The sequence below is a fragment of the Myotis yumanensis genome, unplaced genomic scaffold, assembly GCF_028538775.1.
Source record: "Myotis yumanensis isolate MYYU_CA2020_CCGP unplaced genomic scaffold, mMyoYum1.0.hap1 SCAF_4, whole genome shotgun sequence".
In the NCBI taxonomy this organism is placed as follows: domain Eukaryota; kingdom Metazoa; phylum Chordata; class Mammalia; order Chiroptera; family Vespertilionidae; genus Myotis; species Myotis yumanensis.
In genome coordinates, this window is record NW_027223755.1 from 92855199 (window position 1) to 92881525 (window position 26327).

A 26327-nucleotide genomic window follows, 5' to 3' on the forward strand; every position below is an offset into this window, starting at 1 on the left:
GCTGGCTGTGGGGAAATCAAGTGCTACCCTTGCCCTGGAAAGGACTCAGAAGAAATGGTTCCTGGTCCTGAGGGGTTTTCGCTGTGGGTGGAAAGTGGAAACACACTGTTGTGAAAGAGCCAGTGCTCACTAATGCCTGGAAGCGGGTTGGGAGGCGTGGGAGGGAGGGTGCTATGAGCTTGGGGCCAGGTTAACCAAGAAAAGTTTAGTAGCAAAGCTGAGGCCTGCACACCTTTGGCAGAGGGACATGTGGACACGGTGGACAGCATTCCACATTTGTAGAAGCATCCCGACAAAGTTTTCGAGGAGGCACAGGCATGCCCAGGGTTAAGGACACTAAAAGGGGAACCATTGAGAGGGAAGGAGCCAGAAGGCATTTCCAGTCCAAGTTGATTTTCAAGGACATAAACATGCATTGCGGCCATCGACCCCCCATGCTGACCAGAGGGGTGTGTGACCAGAGGTCTGAGAATAGGCTGGTGCCCAGCAGGGACGTAAAATTCTCCTGCCCCAACTAAATCTCCCCACAGCTATAGATCCTTGAGGATGCCCCAGAGTCTTGGTATGGGACTCGTTCTCTGTGTTGCTTTTGCTGCTGTGAAAATAGCCCTGTGGGTGAGGGGATCCACCTCTTCAGGCAAATAGACCTCCTCAACTCTGTCTCTCTTTAGTACAGGCGTGTCTGTGATGTCTTTGGTGCTCATTGGGCTGCCCATGGCCTGTTCTGCACTTGATTGGTGTTTACTTACCGTAAAATTGTTATTTGAACCTAAAGTGGTACTTTCCTGAATCCTCAAAATTTCATCCTGTTGTTTGAATCTGCGTGTGCGCTCTGGGCAGCTGTGGTAACACTTCCGTACCCAATGAAGTTCTCCCTTCAACTTACTTATTTCAGTAGAAGAACTGTGTGTAATTTCATAGGGTTTAAGGCATGGACAGAATCAAGGGTGTCTGTAGTGATTTCCTGCTCATCTGCTAGGTAGGAAGTTAATTCACCAGGATCCTGAACGCCTGAGGCACTTTCTTCTGTATTGCTTTCTTATTGGTGTTAACTGATGGAGAATTTAAACTAGCTCTGGGAGCTTTAGAATTGACCATGTTCCTGGGGTAAATTTAAGAGCTTAGCACTGACTTGCCTGAACCTTGAGTCCAGGAAGGTTACTCATAGATGATGCATTGCTATTTTTTAAAGAGATATAGAAAATAACAGTATTACAGAAAGTGTGGAAGATAGAAGAAAATGAGGCTAATCTCACCGAGTGCACGGTTTGTTTGTTCATTCATCGGCCTGGTCTTTTGTCATGGTGCCTGTTTTTTTTATGAAGTTGCAATCAGGGTACACACACTTCTGTCTCTTGATGCGGTCCCAATCATGTTCTCATTGCACAGTTTCATCAAAAGCCATCATTCCTGTGGAAACTGGGGATGTGGTTTCAGCAGGAACCCAGAGGGAAATTGCCCCTTCTGGTTCTCCCCAATCGAAGCGTTTTTCATTCCACAATTCACTATAATTTGTACTCGCGCTATGTTTGAACCTGGCTTTCAGATTGTGGTAAATTTATCTTTGACTTGTGGAATATACCGCCCCGCGGAAACAGATTGGATTCATGAGATGGAATTTGAAAGCATTTCTCTGAAAATTTCACTGTGAGCTCCTGTATTTTTATGGAAGGATCCTGAGTTTGAATTTGTTGGGGGGTCAAATAGCCTAACAGCCATGGTACAATTTCTCACTTCCTTCCTCAAAGATGGCCGGAGCTCCCAATATCCTCTTTTGTCTAAATTCTTTCTCCTTATTAACTTAGAGTTTAAGAAACATCATTTACGTTGGACATTTTCTGGAGCAGCCATCTGCAGGTTACATTCCATTACAACAAAAACAGCCTTGCGGAGTCTTCATACTTTAAAGATGGCTAGCCAGTGGCCCTTACTTTAGGAATTTTGAGTGATACTCGATTTAATAAATGTGTAAGTGAAAGAGTTCCTTAGGGCGTTTGTAATCAGGTTTCACTTATGCCCACATTGTTGTAAAGAACCTTTTTCTCCAGAGACAGTAAAAGACCAGATATTTGGGGCCTTCCCCAGCTGGTCCTCCACCTTGTGTACAAACTGAGCTATTTTCTTTGGAGACCTGATCATTTGCATGTGTGCCCTTCTTTTGCTGAAGGAATCCTTTCTTTCCTGGGGTCTCCTGGGGTCACTTCTGTTAGGCACATATTCGGGGATGTCTCCTGGGTTTCTTTTCTGGGGCTGGAGAGTGGAGGCGGGGAATGGAATTGAATAATCTTCCTTTTTTTCTTCCTGAAAGAACTGATTTTAGAGGATTAAGTTGGTGGTGAAAACACTGCTTTATCTTCTCTCTGAAGGCCTTGTCCTTTTGTGTGTTGGTCTGATACCTAAATCTAGAAAACAGCTCTATACACATCATGAAGATGTATTTTTAGAAGAGTTTATTTCCAACATGTGGTTAAGACCACTTTGTGCGTCTTTTAAAGTCTACACCTTAAGGGAGGGGGTACAGATTTGTGGAGTATTGATGTATATGCAGCTGGTAGGAGTTTGGGAGATTCCTTAAATCTTAAGGCCTGATCATTCCATTAAATTTGGGGGTATATTTTTCTTTCTTTCTTAAACCTCCCCAACTAGAAATATTAGAAACCCTAATTTTTTTAATCTTCCCAATTAGAAATATTAGAAACCCCGCCTCCACTTAATCTTTTGTATTTATTCAAAATACACTTTAAAAATACTTTCATTTTTTTAAAACACACACACACACACACACACACACACACACACACATCCTATATAATAAAAGGGTAATATGCAAATTGACCCTAACAGCAGAGCGACTGGGAATCACTGGTTACTATGACACACACTGACCACCAGGGGGCAGATGCTCAATGCAGGAGCTGTCCCCTGGTGGTCAGTGCGCTCCCATAGGGGGAGCTCTGCTCAGCCACAAGCCAGGCTGCCGGCTGCCAGTACAGCGGTGGTGGTGGGAGCCTCTCCTGCCTCCTCAGCAACACTAAGGATGTCCGACTGCAACTAGGCCTGCTCCCTCCTGGCAAGTGGACATCCCCCGAGAGGTCCCGGGCTGACAGAGGGATGTCTGACTGCCAGCTTAGGCCCAATCCCCCGGGGAGTGGGCCTAAGCCAGCAGGTGGTCATTCCCCGAGGGGTCCCAGACTGCGAGAGGGCACAGGCTGGGCTAAGGGACCCTCCCGAGTGCACAAATTTTTGTGCACCGGGCCTCTAGTATATATATAATTGAACTTGAACGACTTTGGATGAGGCCTGCCTGCCCCAGTTCACCTTACAGTTTAATTTCAGATTTGCAGGAAAATTGCAGTTAATACAGGGGTCCCCATATACTCTCACCCAGTTCCCCTGTTGTCAACATCTTATGTCGTCACTGCGGTACATTTGTCACACTAAGAGACTGACATTGGTACCTCACTGGTATCCAAACTCCAGTTTCCCACTGATGTCCAATTTTCTGTTCCAAGATCCCATCCAAGGTACCATATTGCTTTTAATCCCCCGTCTCCCAGGGTTCTCTGGCCGGCTAGTTTCTCAATCTTTCCTTGTTTTTCAGGGCTGTGTTTGAGGAGTACCAGGCAGAGATTTTGTAGAATTTTCCTCCAATTGGGTTTGTCTGATGTTTTTGTCATGATCACACAGGGGTTATGGGTTTGTGGAAGAATGGCACAGAGGTGAAGTGCCCTCCTGTTACATGACATCACCTGGGGGTACATGGTAGCTGCATGACATCGCTAATAACGGTAACCTTCCTCGCTAGGTGAAGGTGGGCTTTGCCAGGGTTCTCCACTGTAGAGTTACTCTTTTTCTCTTTTCACTTATTATTTAAAGACAAGATACTAAATCCAGCTCCCACCCAGGAGTTGGAGGGAAGAGATTAGGCTCCACCTCCCAGAGGGGAGGGTGTCGATGCATATCACTGGGAATGCTGTAAGGAAGGCTTGTCTTCTTCAATTAAAAAACACACACCTCAGCCCAGCAGGTGTGGCTCACTGGTTGAGCATCAACCTATGAACCAGGAGGTCACATGCCCAGGTTTCGGCCTTGATCTCCAGTAGGGAGCGTGCGGGAGGCAGCTGATCAATGATTCTCATCATTGATGTTTCTATCTCTCTCTCCCTCTCCCTTCCTCTCTGAACTAAAATAGATCCAGAGACATGGAATCATCGAACAGGCCATCGAGCCTCAGAGGGAAGGCAGGGGAGAGTGGGTGGGAGTGGGAGGGAAGAGATCAACCAAAGGACTTGTATGCATGCATATAAGCATAACCAAAGGACTCAGACAGTAGCGGGGCGGGGACATGTGCTGGGGGGTGGGGGGAAAGTGGCCAGGGAAAGGTCAATGGGGGAAAAAGGAGACATATGTAATACTTTCAACAATAAAGAATTTAAATTAAAAAAAAGTGCTCACGTTAAAAGAGCTGGCACTATAAATATGCCATCGGGGGAGGGTCCATGTCTCCCCAATCCCTCAGCCTGTTGTCTGGAGTAATATAGGTCATCTATGTGCATGAAATCTCAGCTCTACAGACAGGTAGGCTGTGTTCCGCTTTCCGAAAACCTGGTGGGGAACCCAGAGAAACAGAACAGCCCATGCCTGGCCTGGAGGGGTGTGATGTGGTCCATTTGGGCAACAGAATCTAACTTGCAGACAGGAAGTAATTAGGACGCATCAGGAAGGCATATGTCACAAGGGCTGGATGGTGTGGGTTAGGTCAGGGGGAATGCGACAAGTTTGAAAAGAGCAGAAAGCATAACATTTAACACCCGGTCTCACTTTATTCCCAAGTCTTGCTAAAGCGGAGACTATTGTTTTCCATCGTTTTCAAAGACGTGACAGTTACAGTACCTGCAGGCATCTGGAACAGAGCCAAAATTGAGGAAAGAAGCAAATATAGGACTCCCCGGAGTGTAGATGTTATCATTCGGCCAGATGTCCGGGTTGTTTACCTTTCTCATAGGAGATGCCCAAGGAAACTAGTAACTCTTACTTTACCTGGTTTCCGGGCGTGGGAAGTCGGGAGGGAGCTGTGAATCGGCAGGAGGAGAGGCGGACTGGCGCTGTGCTGCATCAGCCCAGGTTGGAGCTGGGGCAGCCCGGGCTAGCATGGCCGACACAAGCACTTTCTTATGTATTTATTTTTGCTCATTTTAAGAAGGCAGGGAGAAGTATGGGATCGATTTGAGAACATGGTTAAGATACTTTCTGGGGAGGGATGTTGAAAGAGACTGTCAGTCTGAATGAAGCAACACCAGAAATCATGAGACTGGCATTTTCCTTGTGTTTAGACCTAATCTGGGGGGAGGACCCCCTTGGCCATGGGCTGTGGGGCCTTTGATGCGTGTTTACACTGACGGGGGAGTTGTTGGTGACTCCTGCTGTGGTTGGCTTCTCCCAGTATTCTAGGTTTTGAGACTTATTTTTAGAATCTGAAGTCCCCTTGGCAGGAGTTGCATACTTTTGGGGGGGTTCGAAGTTGCTTTTGGGCTACTGGTTAATGAAACAGAACCCCTGTGTGAGGTCCCTCCTCAGTAGGTCCAGCCTGGTGCCCAGACCCTTTACTTGCCTTAGAATCTGGACTCAGTTTCCCCTTTGTGTCTGCCTCCATATCTTCCTATATGGGCTCCTTAGGGCCATCGAGGGAGGGTCCATGTCTCCCCATTCCCTCGCCCACCATCAGCCTTCAGAACCTCCCCCACGAAAAATGGATAATAGCACGAAATGCAAAGAGAAGAACTTTATTTTGGTAAATAGGATGTGGTCGGTTCAAATTTGGGAATTATATAGCAGGAATGGTAGAGTACACATCTCACCAAATAGAAACGATCAGCTTAATCACTGTGCAAACACTCGGGGAGGGGCCCAAGGCCAGGTGCCGGGCAGGGATACAGTTCCAGTTCATGGGACAAAGGGCTGTGATGATGTCATTTCACCCTGAGGCGGGAGGGCAGAGGAGGCCAGCCTGGGGAAGGCAGATAAGGGTTTGCAAAGGAGGCCTTTTCCCCCATTAAAAGGTTGAACTTATTTTAATTATCCTATATAATAAAGAGCTAATATGCTAATTAGACCGACCAGCTGAACAACCATCCTGACAACCTTCTGGACACAGGGCCGGCCAGGGCTGCGAGGGCCAAGCCCCTTGCACAGATTTCGTGCATCAGGCCTCTAGTAAATATATAATTATAAATATATATTGTTATGATCAATAAATTCTAAATTTATTGTGTTATAAAGAATATATAATTTAATTTTTTTCTTAATGTGATTTTGATTATATAATATTGCTCTGGTTTAATATACAAAAGATCAGCAAGGGTGTAAATATGAAAAGTGTTCGTCCCATTGCATCCCCAGTTCACCTCCCTGCTTACAGACAGCCACTGTTATCAGTTTCTTGTGTGTCCTTTTAGAGATATTTCATTCATCTTATATAAGGAAATATGCATATCCTTCTTATACACAAATGCTGACTTGCTATAATTGCTGTTCAAGCTATTCATGCAATGGTATATTTTAGGGATCACTGCATTTCTGCACATAGAACTTCCTCGTTGCATACCATTGCCTTAGGTGGATGGACCATCACTGGCACCTATTAACCAAACTCCAGATTTTATGTGAAGGTCACCAGTTTTTTTCCGCTGGATTCTGTTCCAGGATCCTACATTGTATGTAGCTGTCATGTCTCCTCCTCCTCTGGTTTCTTTGACCTTGGCAGTTTTGAGGAGTACTGGCCTGTTCCCCTGTAAAAAGTTGTCCGGCCTGGGGTTTGTCTGATGTTTCCTCATGATGAGCCTGGGGTCAGAGGTTTGGGGGAGGAAGACAACAGAGCTGAAATGCCCTTTTCACCCCATCCTATTAGCACGGATGTGATGTCCCCGTGACTTTTCCCCGACGATGTTAAGCCTGGCCATCTGTTTCTGTTGTTTTAACTGCACCTCCCTGCTTGGGAGAGAGATGAGCATCTTTTTGTATGTGAAGACGAAGTTGTCCAGGGATGGGTCATGGTCAGCTCGATGGGTGTGGGGTTGAGGAGTAGGGGGACCACAGGAACTGTGTGCAGATCCCCAAGTCCCTAGGGACCTGCTGTAGAAGGACTGACGGGGAAGGAGCAGCCCTTGTAGGAGACAGAGGTACCGGGCCAGGCCAAAGGAGGAGGTCCTTCCAGAGTGGGTGCCTGGCAACTTCGGGACAGGAGGACAGGAGGGCTGGGACGGGTGGAGGCCAAGGGAGGAAGGAGGCTGGAGATGGAGGGTGAATCGGTTGGTGTGGGAGAGAGGCAGGGAGCCCCAGGGGCTGAGGCCCAGGCTGAGGGTACAGGGGCCTTGTGCTTTTACATTTTAACAAGGAAAGATTTGAACCACTGCAGAGAATGGGATGCACGCAGTGGGAAGGGGTCTGTGCTTGGGTCTTCCTGCCGCCTAGCGGTGAAACCTCTGTGTCACTGTGGGCAAGTGACACCCCCCCCCCCCCCCCGGGCTTTCCTCAGCTTCCCTATAAATAATTAGAACTGGTTGGTATGCCTATAGCAACCCATATGCCCAGTGTTCCGAGTACACCCACTACTTCATTAGTACAGCAGCCCTCCAAGGGGTAGATACTTTTTTCAACCCATTTTCCAGATGAGGAAACCGAGGCCACACAGAAATGAAGCAACCCACCCAAGTTCAACCAGCCTGGAAGTGGCAGGGTTGGAATTTGAACTGAGGGAGCTTGGTGCCAGAGTTTCTGCACTTAAATATTCGACCGGCCTTCAAATCCCATTGTCTTAATATTATTTTCTTTTGGCATTTTCCATTCCCCTTTCCATGCCCTGCCTGCTCACATTTTTTTCATGCCCTCTCTTTCCTCGGAGTGACTGCTGGGTATTCAGTAGGCCAGGCCACGGTCCATGCCATTCCTACTGTGCCTTGAGAGATGAGTGGTACCCGTCCACGCTTGTGAATGGCAGGGGAACACAGACAGATGTTTCTGAAAATGCCACACCTGGGCACCAGGCAGAGCTGTCCATCCTGTGACATTTCTGAGCTCAGTGGCCTCGGTTTCCCCACCAGGTCATTTTCTGATTGGATTTTGCTATGAAGCCCTTCGTATCTTGAACAATTGTCCGAGGAGAATTCTCAGTGTTGGGCATGATCTCTCTGTTCTCTTCCTCCTTTGTTTTGGGGCCCTGCCTGCCGGTGGGTCATTCCACCAGAAAGGGACGAGGGTGGGAGGGAAAAATGACCCAAGATTCCGTAAGTCCCTCATTTGCCACTATCAGCCCCTCCGTCCTTGCCAGGTATTGACAAGCACTGAGGATGGAGAGGTGTGAACTCTGACTCCTTCCTGTTCACACTAGTCAGCAGGAGTTACTGATGGTGGGTCTCAGGGTACAAGCGACTTAGAGCCTCTAAATTTTCTCCTGAAAAAGGACAGGTTGTCATTGCCCGAGAATGGGTGACACATCATCCATGTTGAGCGAGTGGCTTAAGAGCCACACCCAGGACCAGGGAGTGAACACGGAGTGACAGGTATTTCTGAGCTTGGGGTGGTGGCGGTGATCACGAGTCCAGATCTTGAATGGATAATAAAGTTGCAGGAACTGCCACTTCCGTCACCCAACCAGCATCGAGGAATAAAAATGAACCGATCTTGAGGTTCGGAGACTGTGGTTTTCTTTCTGATGTTATCTGGTCGGTCTTTGCACGCCTCCACACTTCCCCTTTCAAGTTCTTTCCACCCACGTCTTGACTTGCTTTCCTGGTGCACATCCCAGGGTGCCCTGTTGCGAAACATCGCTCCCCCCAGGAATCCTGGAGGAAGCGAAGGATTCCAGACCCAATTAAGTGACTCCAGTTCTGGAGCATCTTTGGAGACACTTTGGCCAAATCCTCATGTTGCCTTGAGAGCCTCCGTGAATGTCTTTCTTTAAAAACTTTTTTCTCAGGTTCTAAGTGGAGGCTCTGAGGGTAAGAACCTCGTGTTTACATCAGCTTTCAGACCTGATGCCATCCAAGGTGGGTCTTGGTGTCCTTTTTATACCCAGGTATTTTCCACAGACATTTGTTGAAGCACCAGGGTGTCCAACGTGTCCTGGTTTGCCTGGGACTTTCCCAGCTGTAGCACCAAAAGTCCCGAACCCAGGGACACCCCTGGGCAAGCTGATGGTGCGTCACCCTGTGAAGCACCCATGATGTTTGGAGCTGGAGATGCAGATTTTAATGCATTTCCAATCCTTGTTCTTATAGGGCCCACAGACTGGTCAGGAAGACATAAAAAAAAAAAAAAAGCTCTGTGCCAAGTACAGCAGAGGAACACTTATAGTAACAGCTGTCACTTCCTGAGTACTTATGTGTCCCTTGCTCTGGTGCTTTCACAAGGATTCATTTCATCCTCCCAAGAACCTTAAGAAACTACCATTGTGCCCATTATACAGATGGAAAAACTGAGGCTCCAATGTCGTGCTGTGGGACGTGGAGGAGCCTGGGTGTGACCACAGGCCGTCTGGCTCCGTACCCTGCACCCTTGATTCTGCACTGGGTGGAGAGGTTTGGGGAGGAATTCTGCCTTGGGAAGGCCAGAAGTTGTTTCTTGGAGGGAGTGACATGCTTACTGGGATATGATTGGTGAAAAGAATTTGCAGACACTTTGGGAAGGAAGGAAAATAAAACAGAGAAAGAGGGTGCCTGGCATGTTGGAGACATCTAAGCGAGCTGCAGATGCACAAAAGATCTACATCTGCACTGGTGGTAGGGGGTAAAGTGACAGAGGGGTGGGAAGTAGGGGCCCAATGCATCCTGGGAAACCCCTTCATCCTGGGCAACCTGGTACCTTTGGTCACCTTGGTGGGGCGCATTGGGGGGGGGTGTCAGAAAGACCCCAGGAGTCTTGATTTTAATGAATGGGCTTCACGGGATGGGCTGAACCAAGACTGTGGTGCATTTGGAGGCTCGGCTTGTGGGCCTTGGCTTGTGACATGGACACCAGAGATTTCCAGCAGTGCCTGCTTTTTCTTCCTATTGAGGTGAAGTTCGCGAACCATAAAACGCACCACTCAGAGTGTACAGTTCAGTGGCATGTAGTGCCTTCACGGTGCTGTGCAACCGTCACCTCTCTCTAGTCCCAGAGCATTTTCATCTCCCCGAAAAGAAACCGTACCCATGAACAGTCACTCCTTACTTCCTCCCCAGCCTCCCTCCCGCCCCTGGCCACCACTGACTTGCTCTCTGTCACTGGGCTTACCTTCTCTGGACATTTCAGATGATGGAGGCACACATGATGTGGCCTTTTGTGTCTGGCTTCTCTCGTCATGGTGCTTTCAGGACTGGTTCCGGGGGTGTCTTGGCGCTGAGTTATCAGTGACAAAGCTGCTCGGCCAGCCCTCTCGAGGCTCCTGGGAGTCAGCTTCTTCCCTTAGAGCTTAGGATTCCAGGCAGACTGCTGCCAGTCTTGGCTCCCAAACGTCGAACGAATGCGGGTGCGGGCAGAGGACGAGGGAGACGGCCCCCAGGCTCGTGGTGAGCCGAGCGCCTGAAACAGCAGCCCTCCTGGTATGTTTCCGCGGAGTCTAGAGCTGTTGAGGCCAAATGTTTGAGGAGCAGATCCATGGCTGAAAGTGAATTTATTCCCATGTTCTGGGGTTTCAGGATCAGCTAACTAATGGCAGCTCAGGGCCTGAAGGCGTGGCTTTTCTCTAGGATTTCCAGGGCTTTTCCCGTCTCTTCTTTCTTTCTTTTTTAATATATATTTTTTTTATTTCAGAGAGGAAGGGAGAGGGAGAGAGAGAGATAGAAACATTCGTGATGAGAGAGAATCACTGCTCGGCTGCCTCCTGCAACGCCCCCCACTGGGGACCGAGCCTGCAACCCAGGCATGTGCCCTGACTGGGAATCAAACGGTGACCTCCTGGTTCAGAAGTCGACGCTCACTGAGCCACACGGGCTGGGCTGCCTTCCCTTTCAGCAGAGCAGTATTAGAAAGCCAGCACCGAGCGGCTCTGGGACTCCGCTGGTTAGAGGCCTTTGCCTTTTTCTCCCCTTGGTGTTGCAGCCTGTGGCAGAGATATCCGAGCCCACGGTCACTTACAAAACGTGCACCTCAGAAATCCGGAGGTTCCCCCTTCATTGTTTGTCTCCCCAAACGAGAAGGAAGAGCTTCCTGGACATTGCCTCTGGTTGATCATTGAGACGCTGGCCCCACCCTGTGAAAGCAGATCGCTTTGCATTGCGGAGTCCCCAGGGACAAAACTGCCAGGTCTTTCCCTTCGTCTCTCGGTCGTGTGGTGTGAAAGCCTGAAATGCATCTTTTCTCCCTTGTTAGGGAGAGTGACACCTTGAGAGGTGTGCAAATGTGTTGCTTCCACTGAGAATTTCTTTGAAAAGTTTTCTTTAATATTTTATGTTTAAAATCTTTACTTTTGAAAGTATTACACGTGAGAATTTCCTTTCTATTCGTTTCATTTGGGGGCAAGGTGTGCAGAACGAGGCTGCTGATGGTGCCTGGACCTCCGAGCCTGGGAGGTGCTCTGGTGGATCCTAAAGGAGGACTCCAGAGTTCGATGGGCGTGGGTTCAAACCCCGCCCTGCCACGGTGTCTGTGTGACTTTGGACAAGCAGCTTAACCTCTCTGGGCCCCAGTTTTCTCATTTATAAGTTGGGATGATGATAATTCCTGACTTGGAAGGTTGAAAACTACCTGGGATGGCACCTGGAAGGGCAGACATCACAGGGCCTATGACCATAAAGCAGTGGTTCTCAACCTTCTGGCCCTTTAAATACAGTTCCTCACGTTGTGACCCAACCATAACATTATTTTTGTTGCTACTTCATAACTGTAATGTTGCTGCTGTTATGAATCGTAATGTAAATATCTGATATGCAGGATGGTCTTAGGCGATCCCTGTGAAAGGGTCGTTCGACCACCGAAGGGGTCGCGACCCACAGGTTGAGAACTGCTGGCATAAAGTAAGAGCCCCATATGGTTCATGTAAATGCAGCCGTGAATCTGGGCTGGGGGTGGAGAGTAGTAGATTTTGCTCAGGCCAGACCTCTGGACTCAAAGATGCCAAAATAAGGTTAAACAGCCTTCTTATCTGGTTCGCCTTAGTACTCTTCCGTTTCTTTCTGGGGTGAGAACGCAGCAGATTCAAGACCCAGACGAGTGACTGGTGACAAGAGGAATTGGTCAGCCCAGCCCTGCTTGGCTCCAATGCAGAAAGGAGTGTCACCCTAGCCTGCCCACCCCCTCAGCTGTGACTCATGAGATTGAGGTGTGAGAGGGCTGGGCATGCCTGCAAAAGAATATACAGATGGAAGGGACACTAGAACTCGGTCAGTAAAAGGTTAAAATGCATTTGGATGATTGCATTGATGACAGCAAGAAAAGAGGAGACACATTTTAGAAATACTAGATGAATAGATGTTGGTGGTTTTTGGAAAACTCATTGGACCCACACTGTGGATTCTCAGGGGAGACCCAAGGGAGTGAAAATCGGTTCTTGGGGTTGGGGGACGGGAGAAGCAAAAAAATATCTTAGATATTACAGTGGTGTGTGGCCCTCCAAAATTCAACCCTACCCAACAAAATCTTATTTCTCACTATTTCATTACTCTTGTTAGGCAGAAATTAAATTATGTTTAAATTAATTAATTAAATTTAAATATAATTTAATTTTACTCTCTGGAGCGGGGGTGGGCGGGCAGTGGGGGAGATGGCTGCAGTGAAAACAGGCTTGAGAAATCCTGTTCCCTACTGGTTCCATTAATGAGCGACTCCCAGACGCGTTGCCCTGGGCTCAGAGGTGATATCCACATAACCCTCACTGCCCATCGACGAGAATAAGTTTCACTAAGCAAATCGTTGAAACTTGGAACAAGGGGAATTTTCTGCGAGTGACCCCAACATTCCAAGTGGCCTAGCTATAGACAAGAAAGTGGGGGCCAGGGTTTTGCAGCTGGTCATGAGCCAATATTTCCAAGGCCAAGCCCAGTTCTTGCGTCAGAAATGCAGATCCATGGATTGGAAATGCCTCCCTTGCCTTCTGTCTTATATATATATACTAGAGGCCCCGCGCACGAAATTGTGCGCAAGTACGGTCCCTCGGCCTCGCTTGCCATCAGGGCCATCTTCCCGGGCTGCTGGCGGCCGGACCCGCCCCCCACCCCCTGCCTCCACCCACCCTGGTTCCCTGTTCCCCATCCAACGGGGGAGGGCCAGGGAAGGGACTGAGAGGTTGGCCATTCCCGCCCACTCGTCGGCCCCACCCCTGCCACCGGTCGCCCGCTGTGTGTGGGCAACCGGTGGGGCAGGGGCCTTGGCCTGGCGCCACCTGCATCCCCGCCACCCACCCCAGCTCCCTGTTTGCCATAGGCAATTGGAGCCTGCAGGTGGGGGAGAGGAACCGAGAGGTGGTCAGTGCACCTCATAGTGACTGTTCGAGCAGTCATTCTGGTCGCTGGGCTTTTATTATATAGGATATATTTTTTAAATTTATTTCAGAGAGGAAGGGAAAGGGAGAGAGAGTTAGAAACATCAATGATGAGAGAGAATCATTGATCGGCTGCCTCCTGCACACTCACTGCTGGGATCGAGCCTACAACTGGAGCATGTGCCCTTGACTGGAATGGAACCTGGGACCCTTCAGTCTGCAGGCCCACGCTCTATCCACTGAGCCGAACCGGCCAGGGCCTCCTTTTCCTTTTCTGTAACCAGCACTGATGTTCAGAGACAGAGCATTGGATCCTGTGCAGCAGGAGATGCAGGGCCCTCCTTCCAAAGGTGTCCAGAGTGTCAGGGTGGTGGCCCGGAGTTCCCACCCTTGAGGGGCCTTGTGAGTGGAGCTCCCTGTGGGACTGCACAGGTTCCTGCCTGGGCACACTTTCCATTCCTCAGCATTTTCTTGATTTCTATGGGGTTCGTGTAAGGTCATGGAGACCGGCCTGCAATGTGTTCTGGTGTTCTGGTAAATGAGCAATCGAGAAAAGCCATTCTCGGGTTTAACAACAAAGTTAAACAATGGGGGGTGGGGGACCCCCTTGTTTATTCCTGTATTTCCCCCCACAAAAAGCTCCCGGTAACCATGGCAACCAGGGTTCTGCAGCAATGCCTCCAGGCCCAGGATGCTCAAGGCTGTGCTTCTATGAGCAAAACTGTGGCTTTGCGTTTTGTTAAATGCTGAGATGCTTTCCTAGGGTTTCCAGTTTGTCCCAGAAAAAGGGACACAAGTGTTAGATATAATGGGGCTGGCACCTCAGCACACAGGCAGCCTGATCAGTGTGACAGAGGGCTCTCGGTGACAGTGGAGTGTGCGTGTGCTGTGTGTGTGAGCATCTGTGTCTGTGTCTGTGTGTTGGAGTGAGAGACTGCTGCTCTTAAGAGTGTCATGTTGTGGGGGTAGGAGGAGGGAGAGGAGGCGGGTTGAGCGCATTCTTTCTAGAAGGGTGAGTAGGTGGGTGGCTAGCTGGGCCTCCTGCCCTGGGGGAAGTCAAATAAAAAGCAATGTGGAGGGGGTGGACGTGGGACTGAGTGAAGTGGCATTTCCTGGCCTGGGGCCTGGGGAAGGAATGCTGTGGAATTTATTTAGAAAGCTTTCAAACCAGCTGGTTATGGATTGTTGCTTTTTTCTTTTTTTCTTTTTATTTTTTACTATTCTAGTTTGTTGCTCTTGTTCTTTCCAAAATTATAAGCATGCTTATGTGGCTGTTTGATCAAAAGCAATGTTCCCAAGAGACAGTGCCCTGAAATTCCAGAAAATGGAATGTGACTACGAGAAAGATGATGCCTGGTTCATGAACGGGGATCCTGGGCCTTAATTTCCAAAGCAAGGAGTTCTTTACAGTTCAGGGACAGGAGGCTCCTGCCCCCAGCACTTGTTATGTCCTCTCTTTACAGTTTCTGGCCACGTTTCTTTACTTTTGGAGGAGAGAGGTGGTGGTTTTGAAGTAAAGGAATTCCGCTTCTGAGTTGAGTCACTGATTTCCAGCAGTTTGACCCAAACTATTTGCACAATTTAGGGTACCCCAGACCTTATGACCCCCTCCCCAAAAGCACTCCGATTGCAACCGAAGCAAACAGGGCGATTTTAGGCTTGCCGCATGCATGGCGTTTTCTGCTCTCGTGTTTTACCATAGGACTCAGTGTTCATAATAAATGGTGTCAGCAGCAGGGTCTGCCTTTTCTGAGACAGGAAGGGACAGCACGTCCTTGGTCCTTGACATTGAATGTGGATGTAAATTCCTGCAAAGAACCTTGGCCTGTTCCCCCAGCTGAAGACTCTGGGAGCCCAGAGCCCAATCCCTGCAGGAAGCAGATGGGGAAGTGCCTGGAGCACCCTGAGGGGACGTCAGCAGACAGGAGACATAGGGGTGATCCTGATAGAGAAGGGTCCCGGGCTGGTCTTTGTGGTCTTTCTTTGTCCTTCTGCATTTCTAGATCTGTGTGTCAGAGGAACCTGGCAACCTTCCTTAACCACTTTTCACAGTGTTCTCATTTGTAACCCCTGAGCCTGTCTTCACAAAGGTGACCTGTGATCTGCCCTCCAGCTTCACCCTCCCCTGTAGACTTGGGTGTCCGACCTGCTGTCCTGTCACCCAGACATGGGGCCTTCTGTGGTTTTCTTCTTGCTTCTCTTACTGACCGTCTGTGTCATCTCCATTTTCTAGGGTTGGACCTTCCTCTTCTCTATAACCTTCCATGGTTCCCATTGCTCCGTAGCATTGCTCTCCCGTAGAACCAAGAAATGGGCCACATAGGTATTTTAAGTTGTTTAGTAGCCACATTTTAAAAAATTTAAAAGAAACAGCTGAAATCCATTTTAACAACATATTGTAACTCAGCTCCATATACCCGAAATAGTATCATTTCGACATACAGCCGATATTTAAAAATTATGAACGAGATATTTCACATTCACGTTTTTAAAAGTACTTGAAATCGAGGGTGTATTTTACATCGACGTATCCCCAAATTACATGCTAAAATTTTATCAAAAACATTCGATCTTGATTCAGAGTTTATTAAATTTGCTGTTGCAAAAATAGATTCACCTACCGGAGGTGTCCCAGACTTACATAAAAGTTTTCTAGTAAATGAATTCCATATTCAGTTTTCAATTTAGATTGCTTAAACTTGAAAACAATTTGAAAATTGAGTTCCCCAGTCACACTGTTCAACAGCCTTGTGAGGCTGGTGGCGACCCTATTAACCCAAACAGACAACGTTCCATCCTTCCAGAAAGTTCCATTGGACAGCGCAGTCTTATAAAGTCCAAACACCCCAAAAGGACTTTCAAAATGTTCTACAACCCAGCCCCAACCCGAGGAGCTCTACGTATTGACTTTGTCTTGTGCGTGTCCACTTTCCGGTGCCTCTCTTTCCTTCCACTTTGAAATACATGCCCTTCTCTTCCCCCAGAGAAGTCTTTTTTCATGCTTGGCTTGATGGCAGCGCTTCCTCGAAGGATTCTCCCCTTCTCCCCGCAGCAGAATTAATTGCTGCCTCTGCTTCCCACGGGTTCTAGAAGACCCAGCCGAATGGGAAGGGGCCGCAGGCCTGTCGGAGCCCCCGGGGCCTCCGGACTGTGGCTCGCTGCCCTGGGAGCTCATATCCCCATTTCTCCTGAGACAGGTTTGAATGGATCTTCTAACAGCAGCCTTGGCCCTGCCCTGTTGCCACACAAAGGACGGCACTGTGTCCTCTCCGCGGCTGCCCCGGGGCTGTGAGCATGGGCCTTCAGACAGGAACACACCCTGGGTACAGGCCATGTAATTCTAGGCGGGCATCGGCTCCACCAGAAAAAAACCCTTTCTTTGCCCTCACAAAAGGAAATGTGGGCCTGGCTGCTCTGATACTCATTTTTCAAAATGGGAACTGTGTGTGTGTGTTTACTTTTTAAAAAACTGTAACATACATTCAGAAAAGTGCATAATCGTACAACTCAGATTTTCACAAAGTTAACGTACCCATGTAACCACCCCCCCCCCATGAGGAAAGAGAACAGGACCAGCACCCCCCAAAAAGGCCGCCTTCCCACCCCATTCCAGACTCTTCGCCGCCTCCTCGGAGTCACCACTTTCCTATCTTCTAGCCCCATGACTCATCTTGCCCGTTTCGGAACTTCGTGTCCAGGGCATCACACTCTGTGCATTTTTGGCGTCTGGCTTTTGGGCAGCACTCTGTTCACGATAGCCTGTGGTTGGTTTCGAATGCCTTTGTCTTTTCTGGCATCGGAAGCTTTATTTTTATTGATTTTTTTTTACAGAGAGGAAGGGAGGAGAGGGATAGAGAGTTAGAAACATCGATGAGAGAGAAACATCGATTCAGCTGCCTTCTGCACACTCCCTACTGAGGATGTGCCCTCAACCAAGGCACATGCCCTTGACTGGAATCGAACCTGGGACCCTTCAGTCCGCAGGCCAACGCTCTAACCACTGAGCCAAACCGGTCAGAGCCGGAAACTTTATTTGTAAAAAAAAACACAGCGGTTCAAAACGCAGAAAAACACTCAACGTGAAAGACAGGTCCTCGTTGGGTGGTGGTTTGGGCGATTTTCGGGTGTCATTATTTACCTTTTATCTTTACCTAGTGAATCCTGATTAAGGTGATAATTCTTGGGTCTTGAAAGGATGTGAACTCCCTTTCTGGCTTTTGACCAACGCTGGACGTGAGTCATTTCCTCAGATTTTCTTTTTGTCAGGTAGAAACTTAACGAAGAGGGTGGAGAAGAAAGAGAGAGGGATGCCAATTAAATTGCTCATGTGGGCCGAAGCCGGTTTGGCTCAGTGGATAGAGCATCGGCCTGCGGACTGAAGGGTCCCAGGTTCGATTCCGGTCAAGGGCATGTACCTGAGTTTCGGGCACATCCCCACTAGGAGATGTGCAGGAGGCAGCTGATCGATGTTTCTCTCTCATCGATGTTTCTAGCTCTCTATCTCTCTCCCTTCCTCTCTGTAAAAAATCAATAAAATATATTAAAAAAAAAATTGCTCATGTGGTGTCTTCTGGTTTTGCCTTAGGTGAAAATGTCTGCTCCAGGATTGTACCAGGCGGCCGCTGGGCCTTCATCGATCCCCACCGCACCCCCAACCTATGAAGAGACGGTGGCCATTAACAGTTACTTCCCCACGCCTCCTCCGCCCATGCCTGGGCCAACCACGGGGCTCGTGACTGGCCCTGATGGGAAGGGCATGAACCCTCCTGGATACTACACCCAGCCCGCGTCCGTCCCCAACGCCAATCCAAGTACGTGTGAGCTCTCCGCCTCCCTGGTCCCCCTTCCCACCCTGGCCTTGGGGGCTCCGTGAGAATCCCGAGAGCGCCTCTGAATCTAAGCAAAGTCAGTCCGATTTTCATTCGTATGGAATGTTACATACAGTCCCTTAGGTTCCGCATCGGTGAGGCCCATGGCTTTTCCATAATAAAGTACCGTTTATGAGCTTTCTCAAGTCCGCCATAAATCAACCCTTTGGCACTTAGACTATGCCAGAGAAGTCTGGCAATGACAGTTTGCTTTTAAAGACCCCACCCTTCCCGCTGAGGTCTGATCGAAGCTCTGGGCGCTGAGTTCAGGGCGGGAGTAGGAGCGGGAGGAGAAGCAGCCCCTCGGGAGGAACGGGGGAGTGAAACCTGCCCCAGCCCACCAGCGCACCCTGTGCAAAGGGTGCTCCCTGCCTCCCAGCACCTTTATTTTTATATCTGCTCAGGGTTTACTATCCAAAGTATATGAAGAACTCATACAGCTTAACACCAAAAAGACAACCCAGATAAGAAAAGAGCAGACAACCTGAAATAACACTTCTCCAAAGAGGACACACAGATGGCCAGCAGACAGGAAAATAGGCTCGTTGTCACTAACTATCAGAGAAACACAAATCAAAACCACAATGAAATATCACCTCACACCTGTCAGAAGGTGGCGGGGGGGTGGGGGGCTTTCTTTCGAAGCTTGTTCTCTAATCATTGCCTCCCAAACTACTTGAAAAGAAAGCACGTGTAAAAAAGTATGCCATGTGTAGCGCACAGAGGGCCACACGGCTGAGGCCGCGTGGTACTACCGGGAGCAAGCTCGGGGCTCCGTCTCTTGGCACCCGCAGTGCTAAACTCCGGGGCAATCAGGATCTGGGCGCACCGGCATTCATTTGTGTAGCCCAGTGAAGACACCAGTGTGGACACGACACATGCAATCAGGTGTGCAAGGCGCGTCTCACTCCCTTGCCCGTGGCGCCCCATTGACCCTCACAGCTCTTAGGTCACCACTCTCAACGTTGAAGTCTGCCTCCAGCATTTCTCTCTGCAGACATAATGAATACAAATAAATGTTCTTGCCACTTCCTTTTCTCACAGAAATGGTAGCATGCTATACACATGCCGTCTGTGTATATGTATATTCTTTTGTATATATTATTTTTTTTCCCCACTCAACAAAATATCCATGTGAGTACACAGACAACTTTTTCATTCTCTTTTACAGTGCCAACAGAGTATAATGTTCAACTTTTGAAATTTTGCCAGCCTGGTCAATAAAAAATTTTATCTTAGTACAGGTTTAAATTTCATGTACCTTAGAATGAGGGAGGTTTATCATCTCTTCATTTGTTTAAGCCCATCTGTATTTCCTAGTAATAACTCCTCTTTTTACGGAATTAGCTGGAGCAGGTTCCTATGGTTGCATACTGTCACGCTGTCAAACCCCTTTCTCCCGAAGCCGGATGTTTCTTGATGCTCTTATATTGATATCGGTCCTTGAAGGACCAGCGTGGAAGAGCTGGATTTTGCCCCAAGTATCCATCCTTCTGGAGAGAAAGGAAAAGGAGTCAGAGGTGATGGGAGGTGGGCTCTGCCTCAGGCATTGGCTCCAGCTTCCCAGACTTCATCGAGTTTTGCTGTTAAATGCTTGAGTTGGGAACAGGCAATATGGTGGCCTGTTGATCATGATTTAGTAACTTCAGAGCATCCACAGGTGTGACATTCTCATATCCTTTTCCTTTCCTCTCTTCCTGTCTTCTCTTCTTCCTTCTTCCTTTGTTAGTCCATGCCTGTTATTCCGGGTTAGAAGTCTGATAGGTCTCCCCGGGCTGAAATGAGGGTCTAAGCAGGGCTGCCTTCCTTCCTCTAGGCCAGTGGTTCTCAACCTCCTGGCCCTTTAAATACAGTTCCTCATGTTGTGACCCAACCATAAAATTATTTTCATTGCTACTTCCTAACTGTAATGTTGCTACTGTTATGAATCATAATGTAAATATCTGATATGCAGGATGGTCTTAGGCAACCCCTGTGAAAGGGTTGTTCGACCGCCAAAGGGGTCGCGACCCACAGGTTGAGAACCGCTGCTCTAGGCTCTAGGAGAGAACCCATTCCCTTGCCTGTGCCACTTCTTGGCTCATGGCCCCCTTCCTCCATCTTTAAAGCCACACCAGCAACCCAAGTCCCTCTCACTATCACATTGATAAGGGCAGAAATAGAATACTGGGGGCCAGCTATAATTGTAAGAAATATTAATCATGCTCTGTTAACCATGATGGTTTTGTTCTGATTAAAGAAGGCACATGCTAACCCTGCGGGGAGCTCACCTGGAAATGCAGCCCTTCCTCCCCATCAGGGAGCTGCCTATTATCATGGCAACATTAACAACCTTGTTGCAGAAACCAGAGCTACCAGCCCTTTGAAGACCCCCAGCCTTTGCATACCCACAGGCCTTTGCAAATCTCCAGACTGTAAACTGCCCATTTGGCATAACTTTTTGCCTACTTACCAGCCCTTTGAAGACCCCCAGCCTTTGCATACCCACAGGCCATTGCAGATCTCCAGTCCCCATTACCTGTTGCCTACTTCCCATGTAATCTTTGTCCTTCTACCCACTATCAGCAGCTGGCTGGGGTGGGGGGCAGAGCCGATTTTTGTGGGTGACCTGCTGCTCTCCCGTCCTGCTGGCATTCCTGGAATAACTACTCATATATGACTCAGCCCTGTCTCTGCTTAATTGGCTCAAGTAGTGACAGGCAGCCCGGATCTATTGATTGTCCGGTTACAGCATCACATCGCTGCTTCATGGCCTTGCCCTTGGGGACTTCCTGCTGCCTAAGGACACAGCTGATTCAAAATCACGAGCAGCTCGGGAGGAAATCGCCAGGTCAGAGAGTGGTCCCCGGAGTCTGCCCGGGACCTCACCCCCTTGAGCCTCAGTTTCCCCATCTGTGAGTAAGTAAGGGCTCATCAGGTACCTACACCAGTGAGTTCTTAAAGTGAGATAAAGTTTTATGAGTAATCATTTCATAAAAGTGCTCAAGTAACTTGGACCCCTTGAGAAGGGAGAGGACAAGATAACTTGATTATTTTAGATCACTCTCTGCTCAGTAAATAACTCATTCTTGCACCGCCCCCCCCCCCCCCCCCAAAGTCTTAATAAAACTGACCCGTAGGTACTAGAGTAGGCTTCAGGGCTGCTTTTCTGGGAGGAGCCTCTTCTAGTCCTCGGAGAAGTGTTAGGCTCACTTAGCCCTGGGCGGCCGTTCGTTTCCTCTTAGGGCAGTGGCATTCTGACAGCCCAAGGAAGGACCAGGAGGAAGTCCCTGTGACAGAAATATGAGCTTCAACAACTCTGCCAAATACCAAAAAGAACATGTAAAGCTCTGAGGGCTTTGGGACTGACATGCCTAGATTCTCTCCTGATTGGGAATGTCTGTACACGTTGGCCCCTCAAAGGACATTTCTGGAAATCTGCCACTCTCCTCTTTCTCTCTTTTTGTCATCCCCCTATTTTTTTAATATTAGATTTGTGTGGGTTGTTTTTTTTTTAATATATTAGACTTGTGTGTTTTTTAATAGCGCATACATGTCAGAGCGAAGTGCTGCACGTACAACTACAAGTCATTTTGTGGGGGAAGCTTGTGAAAAATAAATCCACGGGCGAAGGTGCTCCAGCCCCTGGCAGCGGCTTCCTGGTGGTGGCTGCCCAATTTCTGCAGCCTCGGGCCTCCCCACCTCATTTTTTAAATTCTGGTAAAATATACAACATAAAATATATCATCTTAAGCATTTCCAAGTACAAGTTCAGTGGCACTAAGTACATTCATATCATTGTGCCACCACCACCACCACCACCCATTTCCAGAGCTTTTCCATCTGGCAAAACTGAAACTCCATTAGCTCCCCGTTCCCCACCCCCCAGCTCCTGGCGACCACCATCTACTCTCTGTCTCTATGAATTTGACTGCTCTGGTGCCTCCTAGACGAGGAATCCTGAAGCATGTGTCCTTTTGTGTCTGGCTTATTTCACCAAGCATAACATCCTCACGGTTCATCCATGTTGCATATGTTAAGGCTGAGTCATACTCCATTGTATGGATGGACCACATGTTGCTTATCTGCTCCTCCATCGATGGACATTTGGCTCTTGAAATAGAGCTGCGGTGAACAGGGGTGTGCAGGTAATTGTCGAGGCCCTGCCTCTACCTTGTCTTCCAGCAGATGTTTCCTGGTTTACTAACCGGGCTCTCTCCTCTCCCCTCCCACCAGTTACCGTGCAGACGGTCTACGTGCAGCAGCCAGTCTCCTTTTTCGACCGCCCGGTCCAGATGTGTTGCCCTTCCTGCAACAAGATGATTGTGACCCAGCTGTCCTACAACGCCGGAGCCCTCACCTGGCTCTCCTGTGGGAGCCTGTGCCTGCTCGGGTAAGTCTGCGGTCCACTCGAACCCCGGGCTCTCCCACATCCTCTCTCGCAGGATTTCCCAGCTGTAGCACATACTTCTGTCTTGTGGGGTGCCATCCTACGCATGTAGGATGTTGAGCAGCATCCCTGGCCTCTACCCACTGTGTGCCGGTAGCACCTCCCCAAATCGTCATAAATAGGAATCGTCTCCTGTTGAGAACCACTGCTCTTGAACATATCAAAGCTTGGAAGTTGCTGTCCCATCATTTCTTCTTCTTTGTTTGTTTGTTTGTTAATCCTCACCCAAGGATATTTTTCCATTGATTTTTAGAGAGAGTGGGAGAGAGAAAGAGAGGGAGAGAAGAGAGAAGGAGGGAGAGAGAGAGAAGGAAAGAGAGAGGGAGAGAGAGAGAATTACCAATGTGAGAGAGACACATCAATTTGTTGCCTCCTGCACGCACCCCAACCAGGGATGGGGATCGAACCTGCAATCCAGGTATGTGCCCTTGATTGGGAATCAAACCCGAGACCCTTTGGTGTGAGGGCTGATGCTCTAACCCAGTGATGGCGAACCTTTTGAGCTCGGCGTGTCAGCATTTTGAAAAACCCTAACTTAACTCTGGTGCCGTGTCACATATAGAAATTTTTTGATATTTGCAACCATAGCAAAACAAAGACTTATATTTTTGATATTTATTTTATATATTTAAATGCCATTTAACAAAGAAAAATCAACCAAAAAAATGAGTTCACGTGTCACCTCTGACACGCGTGTCATAGGTTTGCCATCACTGCCCTAACCTCTGAGTTACACTGGCCAAGGCTCATAATTTCTTGCTCATCTGCTCACACCACTCCCTGTATGTAGTGACCAGCATAGCATCCCCTTGCATCTGTATAGCGTGATACCTTAGGGATTTCTTTTTCTTCTAGAATTTCGTGACCTAAATAATAACGTTTGCCTGACTCTGAGAGAAGCTTTAAACATTTGCACGTTAAAATACTCGATAGTCATCTCTTTAAAATGCCTCACTCATCCTTTTATGAGCCCAAGTATTTTTCCCATTGCCTCCACAAGGGGATGTGTAAATATTTATGTCTGCACCAAGGGTATTTTATTGAAAGAGACAATAGTTTCTGTTCCGAGAGAAACCTGAAGATACACAATTTAATTTCCCCCCCAAAACAAATAAAGGCAGCCTCCTGATTCCTGGCCATGGACGCTCCCCGAAAACCATGGCCAGGAGGTTGAGAACCACTGGGTTAGGGCCTGACGTACCTTTTTAGCCTCCACCAGCCAAGCTGCTCCGGTCGCTAACCTGCTCCGCGCGGGCTGTGTCTGTCCCCCAGGTGCATCGCGGGCTGCTGCTTCATCCCTTTCTGCGTGGACGCCCTGCAGGACGTGGACCATTACTGTCCCAACTGCAAAGCTCTCCTGGGCACCTACAAGCGTTTGTAGGACTCGACCGGACCTGGAGGGAGCCGTGCGTGGCAGGAAGTCCTTCCCGACTCTCACCCGCTCCACCCCCGATGGAGGGCCCACCTCGGTGGTCTCATCTCTCCGTCTCTTCGTGTCTTCTTTTTTGGGGGAAATATCGCAAAATCAACACACTTCCCAGACCCCAGAAACTGCTGCTTGGAGTCGTGCACAGGACATGCAAAGACATTGACCTTGAGGACTGACGGGGTCAAGGGTTTCCCGCCTGCCCACGACCCAAGCCGTCCGTCTAACTGTGATGGTTGCCCTGCCTGAATACCTTCTGGTGATTGGCCTTGCCAGCTTCTTTCTCACCTCTGTGGGCCTTTCCGGTGGCGGCTCAGACCGAGAAGCCACAGGTGGCCTTATTTTTGAGACCGTTCTGGCCTGAATAGGACTCAGCCAACCGGTGGTGCAGCCATCGCACCCATCTGATCGCACGTCCGACGGCAGAAATCTTGCCTTAAGGCCTCGGCTCTCAGATTCTGTAACTGCAGGCTTTCTGCTCGCACAAAAATTCACTTTCATTTTCTACTTCATTTTTAACGACCTGGAGGGACCCCTCACAGCCCCCAGACCCACACCCACGAGGTCATAGATGCGTGCTAGGGGTACGGAGCTGGCCCTCGTCGCTGGGCAGCTTCCCTCGGTTCTGGGTGCCAGACCCTCAGCCACTTTTCATGAAGGGCTTTTTCTTGTGGAGAAATTATTTGTATTAACAGTTTTTATGACCTTTTAGCCTTAAACACTTTGGACCATAATTTTGACGGAAGGGATTTATAAAACCATTTTCCGTGACCATATCATTGGTGTCATTTTCCCTTTTGCCAGGGCACTCCCATATGCATATTTTTTCCTTCATAGAAAAAGCAATGGGTAATCGCATCCCCTGCCTTTTCCTTGGGTTTTAGTGTGGTCCTTACGAACCTCTATCAGGGAACTCAGAGCGGGGCCCTTTGGGGATCCTGGGGGTGTGTGTGGAAAGACAAGGAAAAGCATGTGTGAGCACGTCGGGTACCACGGTGCTGAAACGCTTGGGACCTGAGTGATTGCAAAGGAATCTAAAGTCTGATTTTAGTTTTCAGAAATGGAATTTGTTGTATAACCTCGGGAGACATGATTTCTAGGACTCAAGCAGCAAGCCAGGGTTCTCGGGGGGCTGCTGTGTCACCTCTGAAATCAAGACAAAGCCGGACCCGACTTCCCAGGGTCCCCATTTTGATAACAAATAGGTCCAAGGAGTGCATGTGAATAATATTATTTAGAAATCAAGCCTCGTCCGTGAATGAAAATCTGTGTATCGGCTGAAAATTAGTCATAATCGTTGATTCAGTGTATCCGTTTGATGTCTTGAAAGTTTCAGTAATTATTTTCTCAACGAATGTGGATACTACATCGTACTTTGGTGTTTATCTGCTTTTAAAAAAATAAAGGCTTTGGTTCACTTGGTGAACTATTTATCCGTTCTTACCGTGCGAAGAAAGGTCTCGTTCTTCTAACCCTCATGACAAAGGACCTGTATTTGCTCCATCGCAGTAGAAAGTCCTTCCGGATAAAAACTTCAGACCTACTGTGCATCCCGCGATGTCAAGATGCCGATGGATGTGGAGTTGGGTGGGTTGCTGGTGAGTCAGATTTGAACGTTAGGCTATTGGAACTCAATAGGCGTCATCGATGGCAGCCAGCCACAGCTTTCAAGTTTTAATAAAACGCACAGAAGAAAGCTGTCCCCATTCATTCTCCGAACAAAACACGCTTTGTTCATTGGTCAGGGTGGTGGTGGACGCTAAAAGGAGAGCTTTGTCACAGGGAATGTGAATGTCATCCTCCCTTCCCTACCTGGCGACGGGGCTTCATTTTGGCAGGTGCAGGGAAATAATGTCATCTCGGTGTGGGGTCTGTTGTCACGGAAACCCATCTTAGGGTCTTGAAAAGTTGCTCCTCACTCAGTTCTGATCATGCATTTTTCTTTTCACTTGACAAAACGGAAAGCCATGCATATTCAGCAGTTTTGTTCAGATGGTGGTATAGTAAGGGTTTCCAAGCTGTTGTTAATTACACATGCAAAGTCTTCAAATCAAGAGCCCTGCTTCAAGGACCATAACATATCCTGTGGGACTTTTAATGTCAGGTGCCCGGAGACTCCCTCTTGAACCTGGGCGCACCTGAGCATTTATT

At 48.6% G+C, this 26327-nt stretch overlaps 1 protein-coding gene across 3 annotated transcripts in view; it reads left to right on the plus strand.

Moving 5' to 3' along the window:
- The window catches only part of LITAF (lipopolysaccharide induced TNF factor), a 103116-nt gene extending 77501 nt beyond the window's left edge, over window positions 1-25615 (plus strand). For all 3 annotated transcript variants that reach the window (XM_070412972.1, XM_070412973.1, XM_070412974.1), the window contains 3 exons: window positions 18039-18264; window positions 22537-22693; window positions 24023-25615. In XM_070412972.1, coding sequence (XP_070269073.1) covers window positions 18039-18264; window positions 22537-22693; window positions 24023-24131 — 492 coding nt within the window. In that variant the 3' untranslated portion in view covers window positions 24132-25615. The remainder of the gene's footprint in view (window positions 1-18038; window positions 18265-22536; window positions 22694-24022) is intronic.
- The last annotated feature ends 712 nt before the right edge of the window (window positions 25616-26327 follow it).